The sequence below is a fragment of the Solea senegalensis genome, linkage group LG2 (genome assembly GCF_019176455.1).
Source record: "Solea senegalensis isolate Sse05_10M linkage group LG2, IFAPA_SoseM_1, whole genome shotgun sequence".
NCBI lineage: Eukaryota > Metazoa > Chordata > Actinopteri > Pleuronectiformes > Soleidae > Solea > Solea senegalensis.
In genome coordinates, this window is record NC_058022.1 from 26195610 (window position 1) to 26210585 (window position 14976).

The 14976-nt window shown below is 39.7% G+C and overlaps 1 protein-coding gene across 5 annotated transcripts in view; it reads right to left on the reverse strand.

Moving 5' to 3' along the window:
- Positions 1-10219, reverse strand: part of scn1lab (sodium channel, voltage-gated, type I like, alpha b) — a 35102-nt gene extending 24883 nt beyond the window's left edge. For 2 of the 5 annotated variants that reach the window (XM_044020033.1, XM_044020030.1), the window contains exons 1-6: positions 9852-10219; positions 4408-4727; positions 3387-3505; positions 3020-3109; positions 2054-2182; positions 1079-1170 (exon numbers count right to left, since the gene is read on the reverse strand). In XM_044020033.1, coding sequence (XP_043875968.1) covers positions 1079-1170; positions 2054-2182; positions 3020-3109; positions 3387-3505; positions 4408-4674 — 697 coding nt within the window. In that variant the 5' untranslated portion in view covers positions 4675-4727; positions 9852-10219. Of the gene's footprint in view, positions 1-1078; positions 1171-1444; positions 1537-2053; positions 2183-3019; positions 3110-3386; positions 3506-4407; positions 4728-8731; positions 9025-9851 lie in introns of those variants that run through there. The other 3 variants (XM_044020031.1, XM_044020032.1, XM_044020034.1) reach the window with 3 other exon arrangements.
- Between the last annotated feature and the right edge of the window lie 4757 nt (positions 10220-14976).

Here is a 14976-nt window from a genome sequence, read left to right on the forward strand (position 1 = left end):
ACCAAATTGCAAATAAAATATTGATTTAATCATTAAATAATATTGTATTTGATTTGTTTGAAAATACCATCTTTGTTTGCAATGATTGTATTTTGATTCTGTGGTTTATTTTTGTGTTCTTCTTAAAAAGTGTTGCTTGCTTCGTGAAAAGTGTTGTTTGAAAATATTCACACAAACCAAGCCTTTTTGCAAGGCTCAGTTAAACACCTGCTTACTTTAAGTGATTTATTTCACAGTCATAAGTGGTAACAATCTCATTGCATTCTCTGTAAGAAACGATTACCTTTTACATTCAGAATAATGTTGCTTGAAAATTTTTTTAGCTCTATACCCAATTATGACGTGATTTCTAACAAAATACTGGACCTTCTTCCATCTTCATGAATACAGCAAATATACGGTAAACACAAATATAATTGTTTTAAGGGAAGAAGAAGACTTGTTGTGCTTGTACTAGACTTTGATTTACATGTTTGAACTACGTCTAAACAGCTGCACTGAAAATGTTTGTTGAACGACCAAAATTGTCTTCACACAAAGAGCCAGTGAGAGTTTGCCTGAATGGTTTACCTGTGACCTTATGTTAGTTTGTGATGTCAATGGTGTTAGTGTGTGCCACATTACAGCCCCCACTGACCATATCACAATTTCTCCAAAGAAACACACAACATTGAACAAGTCATGCACAGGAAAACACAGAGAGGAGGAACCCTACACACACAAGTGCTTGCCACCAGAAAATCTGCTTTTGCAATGTCTCATGCAAAAAGGAAAAAGAAATAGTGCACAAAATCTACGCGTGAGGCTCCCAAGGCAAGAATAGATTTCAGCCATAAAGAATTCTGCCTTAAAGGATGTGTCTAAAAGCTAAGAATCCTGTCAATCTGTGCAGATTGGAGCCAGATTCCAGCTTTTACTGGCTTTGGGACGAAGGCAGCATGAGGAACGGCGACTGGTGTCATAGGCTTAGCTAAAGTGAGATGAGCTGGGGGGGCAAAGGGGTTGGCTTGGATGTTAGCGAAATGCCAGTTAGCCGTTAGCATTTCATTAACCCTATGGACCTCGATGGCTCTCTCACCTGGGATGACTGAAATAGTTTTCAGGGCTCGTAGAACCCTGAAGGTTCGTAGTGCTGAGACATTGCCCAGGTCCACAAACTCTGTGACATATCTGTAAGGGAAGGGAGGGGAAGAGGTGGGGCAGGGTGGGGTATTGGGTAGCAGGGAATTTTTGGAAGGGTGCAGGATACACACACGCATACATACATACATACACACACACACACACACACACACCAAACAGGCACCCACACACATGGCGTGACAAGACAAAAGGGTGGTGGGAGGGGTGGGGGTGGGAGGAAGGGGCAGAGGAAGGAACGGCAAACGGTCACGCACAGAGGACACATGGCAGGAGTGCTGGCAGCAGGCGCAGGCGGCCTTACCTGGTATAACTGAGATAGTTTTCAAAGCTCGCAATACTCTGAATGTGCGCAGAGCTGAAACATTGCCTAGGTTTACAAACTCTGTTATATACCTGCAGGATCAAATGCACAGTTACTACACAGAATTGCACAGGCACAGAGCCATTAAACGCGCGCACACACAAACATCTGAGAAATAAAACCACCTCTCACAAAAGCATCATCAGTCACATTACAATAGCATCATTTTGACATTGTGTGCGATCACTGAGTAATATAACACTGTGATCACAAACTCAACTCAAATTCACTGTGCACCTTCCTGCTGAAGGCTATATTTCGTTTCAAGACAAAAGCCTGAGTCACTGAGGCATAGAACAAATCTGGGCCAACATATTTCATGTTGTAGACACTCACATCCACTGCAGAGATGAGTTGTACTTTCTGGCCATGCTCTCAAAACATGCGCCAATAATCATTAATAAGCTACGGACTCTCATCGGTCTGAAATTCTCACGTTTACTGCAATTTAATGAGCTGCCCGGCTGATTAGCATAAAAAGCATTTGGCCTGTTAATCTACGCCACATCATGTTGAGATGATCCTAACTATGCTTGTCATAATACTTACGCCATGAGGATAACACTGAAATCCAGCCAGTTCCATGGGTCCCGGAGGAAAGTGAACTTCCCCACACAGAAGCCCCTTGCCAGGATTTTTATAAGGGACTCGAAGGTATAGATCCCTGTGAATGTGTATCTGGTAAACACAGGAAGAAAGGAAATTAAAACACACTGTTGCTCAGAGGCAAAGTGGCACATTTACCGTTCATAGTGCAGTATTGCATCTTCAACTCATCCTGATTCCCGCTTTCTCGAATCAAATTCGTCATAGATTTTCTCAATGAGGTTTGTGATTATTACATTATCTTCTGAAAATACTGCAGTGTACAGTACTCTACGTCAGGCAGCTGCTCTGTGCTTCAGTTTGCTTGACTGCACCAATATATATCATCTGTACTTGCATAAGATTTTCGTCTTGGTATCAACTTGTGGTTCCAGAACTATACTAGATTATGTATTACTCCATAATGGAATGCAAGAATATGTTGCTTGGCAACACTGGTGGTGCACTTAGCCACATCCAGCACAACACCGAGTATCCTTCTTTGTCATCTATTTGTCATCATTAGTTATACTACGACCCTCTGAGTGCTTGTCACATTGTCACACGCCGTTTTATTTATGGAATGATGCATGTTATTTCTGGATAAATGTGGATTCTTAGAGATGTCATGCCATTGGTGCTGTGCAAGTGACAAAATGTACAATATTTATCAATTTAGTCTTTTGTATTTTACCATACAATTTTACTCCGACTTTAAAATTGAATTTATAAATACTGCGATACATAGCAAACATTAGTACCTGAAAACCAAACAACATTGGATATTCATTGGGGTTTCACTTCCAATGAACAGTATTTTAATGATCATTTGACTGAGTAACCCTAACCCTTAATCTAATGTACCGTGTAATCAAAGAACAATCATTTTTCTTAACAGAAATGAGAGAAAATAAACAAAAGACAACTTACTCTACATTCTTGGCCCATTCTGGGGGATTACTTAGGGTCATGAAAGCACAGTTGGTCAGGATGGTGAACATGATCAACATGCTGAACATCGTAAAATATAGGTTAAGGAATGTATTCAAACTCAAATGAAGTTTCTTGGCATAAATCCTAAAACATAGACATGACATGAACCATTCATAGATCATCAAATCTGACACCTTAATAAAAGAAAATCCTGCATCTTTTGAAACTGATGTAAAGCCTGATTAATGTCTAAAGCAGTCATTGCATTTAGTCTTCAAAAGCAGCTCATTTACATCCTTCTTTTGTCTGATTAAACCCATTAATCCAAATCAAGCTGCAACCATAGAAAACTCTGAAAGGATATGAGTGTACTAAAACTCTGATAGCTATTCTTCTTAGGGGGTTGAAGGGGTTTAAGATGTACAAGGCAGGGGTGGCATTGAAACGGAAGATTGTCTTCCCGCGATTCAATACTATGAAGGTCTGAAAGAGAAACAAGACAAAAACAATTAAAATCTTTCATACAAAACATCCTGTTGTCCCTAGTTACATGATTTTATTAGATAAAAGTGATGCAGCATCCAGTGGAAATCTAAAAAAACTGCTGGAGAAGCTTTTTGTACAAATTACACATCTGCTCTTCTATTCATCAAGGCTGCTGCTATGATTATTATCACACATGCACAAGTGAAAAGAAGACTAAGCTGTGAGCCGGATGAGTCCGTGTTTAAACTGTTGGTCAAATGGCAAAACAGACTAGCTTTTTAGCATTTAGCACCTCATATGGCTTTCAATGCTTTAAAGGCTTTGACTTTGCTCAGCACATTCATGTTAAATTTGGTTCTACATCTTAACCGCTGCCGTGCTAAGTCCTCAAGTTATGGAAGTGGATTAAGCAGTTAGTTAGCTTAGCGTAAAAGCTACAAACAAAATAAATGAAAATATAAAACTAGGCTCTACAGCTGACATGTTAATTGAAAGCTAAATAAGAATATACATTATAGATACATTATAGGGTGAAAAAAAAACTGATACTGATTCCTTGAAGTGCTGTATCAATATGTAATATATATATATTTATTATTATTATTATTATGAATAATAATAATAATAATAACAATAATAATAATAATAATAACATTGCCTTGCTTGTAGTATCCTAATACAGTATATCATAAAAAGTTGATTGTCACACCTACATATATGATACAATACGTATCATTTAGCCAGATTCCTGCAAATATAAACAACACCCTATACAAAACAATACAATATATGATAAAATAGTGCTAAGGAAAGCACAGTCAGGAACATTATCCTAAAGATTTTCATCCACATGTTAATCTGTAGGAAACAATTCCTTCAATATTAGCTCTGGAACTGACCTTCTGACTGCTGTAGAAGGTGTCCAAGTCCTCCAGAGGGGTGGACACCAGTTTGGGAGGGATGTCCCCATAAATGAAGGGCAGAGATTTCCCCGCCTCAAGGTCACTGTTGGGCTTCGGCCCATTTTCATCATCGCTGTCGCTGCGACGCTCCGACCGTGGTCTCCGGGCCTCCTCCTCGGCGATGCACCTTTCGATGGCGGCCAGTGACTCGGGGACGAAGGGGTGGAAGCTGTCAGGTCCGGGCGGTACAAGCAGCTGTGCCATTTTGTCATCCTGCTTCTTCAGAGGGTAGCAAAGGGCTCAGCTGTGGCAGAGAGCTGTGGTGACAAAAGTGAAAGGGCCAGGGGTCAGGGACAGGCTTCTGGAAATACTGGCTACGTTCACCTTTGGAAGTCAACTTATCTTCCTGGACCAGGCTAGAAGCATGATAAATATACAATAATAACAGTGTGTCATTACTCAAGTAGAGATGTAATGTCTTTCTAGCTGTAAGAGAGAAAGATGCAACTTGAGAAACATGCTTAATTGCTTTATTTTACGAGCCAAGTTGTGTAACTTCACAAAAATATGTAGTTTGAGACAGAATTAAAAGTGATTTTTACAAACTAGGGCTGTAACCGGAAATGATACATTTTCCCTGTGAAAAATAGACAGAAGAGAAACTCCTGGCTGCACAGTATGATTACAAATTACAATTTGTTTATTTCATCAAGCTGTTATAATTGAGGCTGTCCTTTCTGTAAATAAGAACTTATGCATGACAGGAAGTGGGATCACTGGTGCAAAACAGCACAGAAATGAAAAGAGGTCACTGAAGCAATAATCAATGACTTTGATGGGCATGCAAGAGCCCGGCCCCCCATTGCATCACACTTTTTAATTAACTTTCTCATTGATAAAAAAATTGAATTCCACAGCCTAATGCATACATTCTGAAAAGGGTCCACAAACAGAATGACTGTTTGCGCCCATGCTGCTTTCATGATTACAGTGATCCAAACCAATGCAAAACGGATGGAAACAATCTATTTAACTGACATAAAAGGAATCTCATTTTAAAATCACATTTACAATAAATGTATTAAACTTAGCTAAGAAATGTAATATATCTGCTTTTAACATGCCGCAGCAACCTTTCAGTCTGACCTGTTGGAGCAATGTTCTCAGGTCCAGGACCTTGTCCATTTACCATTGACATGTTTACATAAACAGCACTTAATCAGACAATAGAATGACATAAACTCCTATCATGTTTACAAAAACAGGTACAAATGTGAGACCCATAAACGACCAGGACCAACGACTTTCTCGTATGACAATGGCATTTTTTTCATTCAGGAGCCTTATCACACAAGCAGAAAGACAGTAAGACGGTAAAAGAGAGCTGCCTTTGAAAGGCTTGAGGAGAAACACACATAAAAGACTGCACAGTTCGCATGCAAATGGTTCATGGAGTGACTAATACCAATTTGAGTGCAGTTCAATATAACACAATAGTGTGACGTTTCCAGCTGGCCTCTGATGTTTCATAACCAATGAGTGATGACTAGGATTCACATCACAGTCACAGTGTGGACAAATCAAAAAGCTGATATACTGACAGGCTATATTTTTGCGTCTGAAACGTCACACTGAAGACTGTTCAATGTTAAGAAAAAAAAAAAAAAAGCATCATGCTGGCCTGTGGGCAGTGAGGGTGGTGGCTTTAGAGAGACGGTAAATATGGTGTCTGACATCGACGACACGCCTTCAAGCTGATTCATAGGGAAAAAGCCAGCAACAACAGAGATGGACAACATCTCAAAGACAGGCACATTTATTTATTCCTTTCTTGTAGTCTATTGCTGCATATTGTTTCAAACAGAAGGAAGATTTACTTAGTGCACACATAATTAGTGGGTGATCTTGAATTAGAAAAACTATTTAATGAAGTGTTATTGAAACACTAGTTGTTTTTGTTGTTACCCTGTGCCCATCATCAGCAATAACAGATTCACTCCTGTCAACCATCTCTTGTACTACTCTACACACCCAGAGGTAGACCTTGTTCTCACAGGAAATAGCTGGAAGGCACACAAACAAGATCTTCCCCAAAAACCCTGGTGAGCCATTATCACCAAATCCTTGGTGCCTCTCCTTCTCTGCAGTCTCACGGGGGGCCAGATTGTTCCTCCTGGGACATTGTAGCAACCCAGAAAACAGGAGCCGCCCCTCTGGCAGAATCTCAAAAAGTCTCCTTTATATAGTCCACATTTTAGCTTTTTTTCACAAATGGAGATGGAGAAAAACAGGCTGTCTCAACAATATACTTTTTTCCATTTTAAAAGCCAGAGGTAGAGACAATCTATGTCTAGCCTGAGTAACAAGCAAATCAAGAGCAGGTTCAGAAACACCGTGAATAGCACAAAGCATGGTACTGCTTAGGTATGATCCACAGGTCCAACAGTGCCACCACACAACTTCAACTGCTGATGTAAAGCAGGCTGTGAACAGAAAAAGCCTCCTAGATTCCACTGATCTGGAATGATCTTCTCTACTGTGATGCAAATATAAACATGTTGCCAACAACTTGTGTGCTAAGCATTGAGACTGGAAACATTACTTGTCTTATTGTGTTACCCTCACTCAATCAGGCCAGCCATCTCCTCCAGTTACTGTCTTTACTCTAATCAATGCAAACTGCCTACAGGCTCTGGTTTTATACTCAACAAAGTAATGAGAGTGGCATCAGTCATCTTTGTGTAAGTCTCAGCAAGAAGGTAATTAAGCATATTTCTCAAAATGTCAATCTAGTGTTTAGAGTCCATTGGAGATCAACTTTTTATTTTTTTTATTTTCGCTTCGATTGCTGCTTTTGAGGTTCATGGGTCATAGAAATATGTAGAATAATCACACATAAGAATGTAAAACACATCAATCTGTGTTCCAAACCTGTGTTGTGAGCCTGACAGCTTTGCTAGCAAGAGGTACTGCATGGTGGGGGTTGTGAAAGCCCTATCAAACCTCCACCCCCATAGGTCTAACATCGGGACCCACCTCTGAGCTCCACTGTCAGCATGGTCATGCCTGGAGTCACATATAATGCGACTGAAAGGAAAACACTTGAGAGAAGCACACTTTTCTGCAGTCATGAATCATGGTATTAATTAGTGATCCGATTCAAGAGACACCACAGACAATGAGCAGTATCTCTACACACCCAAAACAGATCAACATTTCAAGGGTTTATCTGTGGTTTTCAAGCATTTTCTGCACAATCAAAGTATTGCTATGAATCTAAAACATTTGGAACATTGCGAGTTATCCTTCTCAATCTTCATTGTAATGATCACAAAAGAGTAACCCCTCTGATGGACATGGAACCTCTATGTCATCAATCTCTCAATCTAGTATCTAGTTAGCAATTGAATGATAGATTCATATTGTTTTCATGTCTAAACTAGCACCGAAATGAAAGATTGACACTGTTTTGCCATTAAAACTTGGTTCTGTAGTTTGTTTCAGAAACACATTTTGCTCCTTGTGTCCCGACAAATAGATTAATGCTGAGAAAGACGGAAAAAGCTGGTGTCTGTAGCACCCTGCAATTGCTCACATATTTAAAAATTATGCACCACCGTGGCTCAAAGAAATAGTAAATGTCAAAAGGCTGAACTAAAAAGTCTATACAGATGAGTGAAGCTTTGATTCAGTTTCACCTAGAAATAAACCCATTAAAATGTGACAAATACGGCACAGAGGACCAGTTACAATGACAATAAACTATTAAACATTTATGTGAATATGTGATTATAGTCTAAAAGCCAAACAAGTTCTCATCTCCACAACAGTAATGGCTCCTTTAAGTTCCCTGAAGTGAAACACTATCTCACTGCTTCCATAGACAGATGTTTCAGAGCAGCTGCTTCAGGGAAACAAACAAAACCTCGAGGACAAAACGGTGTGTCTTCTCTCTGATAAGCTTTTTTTGCTCAGTTAAATCTCAGCTGCTCAGATTTCCCATGGACGTCAGCTATCACGGTGAGGACAGTCCCATGTTGCTGTCCATGGTGCTTAAAACTGAGCTCGACAACATGCACCGCCTCAGTCAACAAATGGAGACCAATGTGACAGGAAAAAATATGATAAATGTTTTAGCAGTTGTTTAGCTGCAATTATAACACAAACGACCTCTGTAGCGAGTTGATTGCGAAGTTGAAGCACTTGTTCACCATCTGCCTGAAAATAAAGCGCTATAACAGACAGTAGTCTGATTATTTTGCAGATAAAAGACTGACATTAAATTATAAAAAGGTGAAAGAACCGGGACCGAAGACGATACCTGGATTGTCGCGGTTTCAAACCGAGCCGATGTGGCCGGAGCTGCTGTCGCCATGATGATGATGTTTCCGCGTCATATCCAGAAACAGACACTTTGCGTTACATTTACCACAGACGAGACCTTGTTCCCTGCAAATATCCTCCTCCAGACACGCCAGAAGCAGCACGACCCTCGGGAGCAAACACTAAGCAGGGTGGCGACGGCACGTACGCACACATACACGACCGAATAACCTCCAACAGGAGACACTCATCCACATCCACATATCAGCGGGGCCCAATCACCTGGTGCCCGGGCGGAGAGCCACCCTCCCTGGACTGTGGCTCAAATAGCTGCGAGCAAATACAACCAGCTGTTTTTCCCCGCTTTCTTCCATAAAATGAAAATACTGAACCTTGTGAGAGCCACAATGAGGAACAAAATATGAAAATCAGAAAGGTGTATTGGTTAAAGCTGTGACAGGGGCTCATTGAGTCTGGGCGTTCCCCTCACCAGATGCTTCTAATCAGTCACCTACACAGGCAGCAACTGCTTCACCAAAAATAGAAGTAGACCTTTGTTTTTTCCCTCTTGTCACTTCAGCCGGTGATTTATTCATGAAGTGCATTTGTGTCGAGTCATTCTTTTAAGCACCGCACACTTTAAATAAGGAATAATTTGCGTTTCAAACCGAATTTGTATCGTGTAGCTAACCCTTCTCCTCTCCGGTTACGGAGAAGATATGCTAACATTTTAAACGTGTTTTTTTAATTTGTCACGACGACACGGGTGTTCATGTGTGTGTTTTTTAAAGGGAAAAAACAAGCACGTACTCAGACATTGTGTACAAATGTAGTACAACAATACCAATGTGTTACGTTACACCGTACACTTAGTTAAAACAAAATGTCGAACAGTGAATATTGGGATGTTACACTTTTGTCGCGATGAGCGGAGGAATATCAAATTAAATATATGTATAATAATAGCTATGGTAGCAAAAATCAATTGCGGGATAATTGCGTCAATTATCTCCAAAGCGCCATAGTTGTTTGCCTCAGCCAACACCTACATATTAATATATTCAGATAGTCACGTTAAAAAGGCTGAGAGAAGCTTCTCCACAGATCTGGATACTCACCACCATTACGGTGCCCAGCAGGTGGGGACCTTGAAGGTAGATCCCATTTCGTGGAGAATAATCCTTGATTTGATCGCAAATCACGTCAGCTGCCTATGTTTGCCTCGTCGGGGGATAATTTTTCTATAAGCGCTGCTTTTGTTTTCATTTATTGCTTTTCTTCTTCTTCTTCTTTCCTTCTCTCCTCTCTATCAGTCGCTGTTGCTTGCGGTGGAGAAATCAATCCGCGCTTCCGGTTCGTTAGGCATCACAGGCTGGGGGAAAAAAATGAATAATGTTCTTAAAGCGGTGACTGTCTGTGACTCTGTGACAACATGGCCTGGATGTACACTGATGTTGCTGCTGATGCTGATGCTGCCAGATAATGCCAAAGTCACAGGGGTTAAAGGGAGACAGCAACCTGTTGTTGCTGTCTCCCATATTAGATCATTCTGCATTGGTCCCTCAACTGGGGAATTTACACACACATATATTTAATTTGCCTTGATTAAATATTTCATGTATACATATACTTAATATTACCAGTTTGGCAGATACATGTCACATGGTAGAAAATAGCATCCAATATTTAAATACTGCACTTGTTTGGGTTTTATTTAAAAAAAACCATAATAATTCTAGTACATCAATAATCAGTCTCCATCCATCCATCCATCCATCTTCTACCACATTGCCAAATTCAGCTGGCGATAGGCGAGGTACACCCTGGACAGTTCACCAGTCTATCAAAGGGCTCATTGGGATATCAATAATCAATAACATATCAAGTAGGGATGATATAATCAGCACAATATCGGCAGATACTGACTTTAATCCTTGTATTATGTTAAGGGTCAATTTGACCCATTTCGGTTTCCGTTCGGTGTTGACCAAAAGTACGGGTTATCCTTTCTTTTCCTCCATGAAATTTTGTGACTTCTCCTCATCTAGGGTCATGAACTGGTGTGTAAAAGCTGGACAGTGTGATGTGTAGTGGAATGTATGTGCAGAGTACATACATACAAAGATGATGTTGCGGGTCATTTCTGTACAAATCCAAAACAAACATGCCTCTTTGATGTACTTTATTTTGACTGCCAGAGACCCAGGTGTGTGTCGAGGAGGGACTTTCTCTCCCTTGCCCTTGTCGAAGACTAAACTGGGATAGTGATGCAGAGGAAGAGATTTCAGAGACCGAGGACAATGTAATTGATGATCCAGATTGTCAATTTTCCGACGATGAGGAGGATTCAGAGGATGAGCCTGCCGTTGTGTCTCCATCGGATGAAAGCCAAGGAATGCAGCAATCATCCTCCACAGAGGGGACATGGGCATCTAAAGATGGTAATATAAAATTGTCAACATCACCACACCAAAGCCGAGGTAGACTGTCATCTTCCAATGTCATCAAAATGACTCCCGGTCCTACAAGATTTCCCACCAATAGAGAAAATTACTTGGAGGGGAGGCTTGTATTAGAAATTGAAGCCAAATGATCCTGGACTACAACTCCACCAAAGGAGGAGTTGACAATCTGGACAAAGTCACAGCAACATACAGCTGCCAGCGCAAGACTGATTTTCTACAACACTGTTGATGTGTCTGTTCACAATGCCTATGTCCTGTGGACTGAAATCAACCAGCAATGGAATGCCGGCAAGTTGTACCGACGTCGGATTTTCCTGGAAGAACTCGGCAAAGCACTCCCAAGATCCAGAGGCGAGCCAGGCCAGCTCGACCCCCAGCAGCTGCATCTGTCATTGAAAAGGTCCAGGTCATGTCATCCAACCAATCTGCAATGGATCCAGTGGACACGGGTGTAAAGAAACGGAAAAGATGCCAGGTCTGTCCCACCCGAGGTGACAGTAAAACAAGTACCTCTTGTGTGAAATGCAAGAATTACATCTGCAGAAAGCACACAGTTACATTCTGTCCGTCACGTGGAGAGCATTGAAAATGTTGAACACTGAAATATACCCGCCAAAGAAATAGTATGGTGAAATAGCTGCCACATTTTTGCCCCTACAGCTATTCTTTTTTATATGCTTATTTTATTTTGCACAATAAAGATATTCTATATCCATATCAACTGTGACATGAGTGGGAAACAATATGATGTTAATATTTACTACAGAAGAAACTAGATAACCCCTGCAGTTGGGCAAAAGGATATACTGTACATATATATTGTTATTGGTTTTCGTCCCAAGCACTCCCGATAGATCGGCACATTGGATATCTGCAAATAGTCCAATATTGTGCATCCCTAACATGAAGGCTTTCTTGCATATCTTCAAAGACACAACACTTCTAAAGGTGACAAACATTGTTACAAAACTTGAAACAATAATGTGTGGAGGTCCATATGAAATCAAATCCCCAGTGGGACCTGGGGCCTTTGGCCTTAAGTGAACTACTGGGGCCTGGCAGTGGGTACCCTTTTAATTTTTGCCCCTGCCTTTCAAAATCTGTGCAAGCCACTATCAATAATACAGTGGTTCAGTGGTTTCCTCTAGACAACAAGTGTGAACTATTTAATTAAGGGGATACAATTCATATTATATAAATCATTTTGTCATTTTTTAGAAAAAACTAAAGTTAAATGACCTTACTGCATTTAAAATAATAATCAAGACTATTTTTGTCAAATGTGCAAACTTTAACAGAGCATATATAGTCAAATTACAACAATATACTGCCTCAAAAAGGTGCAAACTTTTATATATTTTTTTATAATTTTTTTTATTTTTTGTCATGTTAATATAGAGGTGGGAGCAGGTTCACATTGCATGCTCATGTGCACGTGTGTATTTAGGAGGAGTTTTTTGTGAAATGATGCCACCTGCTGGACACATGGCGAAGTTACACTCAACCCATAGATCCATAAATTACACAACAACACATAATACTTGTGCATATTAAGTAGATTTGTTTGAATAGTGTGCATACTTCAGTCATCTTAATTTTCTATTTCTGTGTATTTTATTGTTGTTTTAACGTCAAAAAGTTGGTTCCCTTCTTGTTCAGCTACTAATATTTTCAAAAGCATGATATATTTTATAATTTGCATATTTATCTGATTTGAAGGGGTGGGTAAAAAAGGAAAATGGTTCACAGTTAGCAGAGGCAGGCACGTCATTGGTGCAGGCAGTTCCATCGAACGCTGCAAAAGCCTGATAACGACCTATTCATTTGAATCAGGTGTTTTGTAGCAGGGCAACATCTAAAACATGCAGGGGTCCCAGAGGACAAGGATTGGAAAACACTGCTGGGGGGATTGTTAGGGTTAGACATTTAGTTGTTATGATTAAGGTTAGGGTAAGGGGTACATTTTTGATTAATCTTTCCATCATCACTATACATTTGTCACTGCATCATCCAGCCATTTAAAGGGTCTTTCTAACAATCCCTTTAAATCATCCTTTATCAACAAGCTGACCAATCCAGACCATCGAGAGTATCTGATCAAAGCATTAGCTGTCTTTCTTGTAAGGAGAAAAATATGTATATTTCAAATCACAGATGATAATATTAGATCTATTATGAGTAAAAATCTTTTTCTCAATAGTGTTCCAGGGGTAAAAGTTGATTTATAGTGTCTGAAGTGTATTCTTTAGTTATTTTGTGCATAGACGAGGAGACATTTCATGTGTTGTGTGTTTGTAGGTCAATGCAATTTGAGTGCCTTTCACTAACCTGTTTGTTTAACAGCCGCCATAAATGCAGAGATTTAATACAAGTATGCATTAAAGAATTAAACAATGCAAATTAACAGTCATTATATAACATTTGAGGAAATACACATAAAAAATAAATGTGTTTCCATAAACAGTAAATGGTGTTTCCTTAGTTATATACAGCACATTATCCCAGAGTGAGTTCACAGTTGTCCTTGGCAGCTCTCTGTGACTTTGCTTCATGTTTCATTAGCAGCACGGTGATGAATTTGGGAGCCTAGTTCAGACTATACCAGAATTAGCCTGTATATCTTGCTGCAAAGGAAGACCCAGATTAGCTCCTGTGGAATGCTTGTTATCATATATTTGGAAAACAAAACTTCCCGAGTTTACGTAATCAATTAAGAATAGAATCTACACATGAATGTTGAGGACAGGATAACACTGGGAAATGAAATCACACTGTTACCATTTTTGATTTCCTTTGACAGGAAAATCAGATTCACGCAACCACCACACCTTCTACCGGTTTATCTGACAGTGGAGTTCAGTGCAATGTACAATATACATGTTTATGTTGGGGAGGATGTGGGTACTGAGGAGAACCTTTATATATATTATGGTTATGTCATGAACAAAAAGATTACTGGGAGGATGGGTGTAGCTAACCTAAAATACAAATTAAATGAAATTAAATGAAATAAAATGAAATTAAATGAAATTAAATTAAATTAAAATTGGACCCATAGTCATCCATGTTGTGAACAGAATAACAGAACCCAGAGAATTAAAATTGGTGAAAAAACAGTAACATTATGTAAACGAAAGGTGAATAAGGTGTTTTCTATGGAACAATATTACAGATAAAGGATACATGATCACTGCATTTATGAAACAGTTGTATTTATTTGTTTGTTTTCCTTATTATTATTATTGTTATTACATAAAAAAAATGGATGTGTGCTCCCTGGCCCTTCTCCATTTCACAAAATAAGTGATGATGCGGTGTAAAAGAATGGATGGTGTGACTAACAGGGTTCCCGTCATCTAAAGAAGTTCATTAACCTTGACAGCCACACAGTGCTGTGTTTACTGTAACCAGCTACTGCAGAGGCCCACTCAGCCTCCACTGACAGACTTCACAATGAGATTACAAGATTACAGCTGGGGTGTGGACATGTGTTCCCTTCTCTTCATTTGATTAAAACTCCCACTTATCTGCCTGTTACGGCTCACCTACTGTATATTATGTGGACAAATCAAGAGCTTTGTGTGACACTGCAGCCGTCAATGTCTTCTGGTTGACATTATTTTAGCTTCCTGTGACTCATTGAAAACATTGTGACAGTGAGGGAGTTCATGGCAGATTATCTTGACACGTAAAAGCCAGGAAGTCCTTCTCCGAATCAAAGTCCTGTAAATAAATCCTGTCATGTAAAAATAGAAGGGAGTGGTGGGAGTTTGCATGT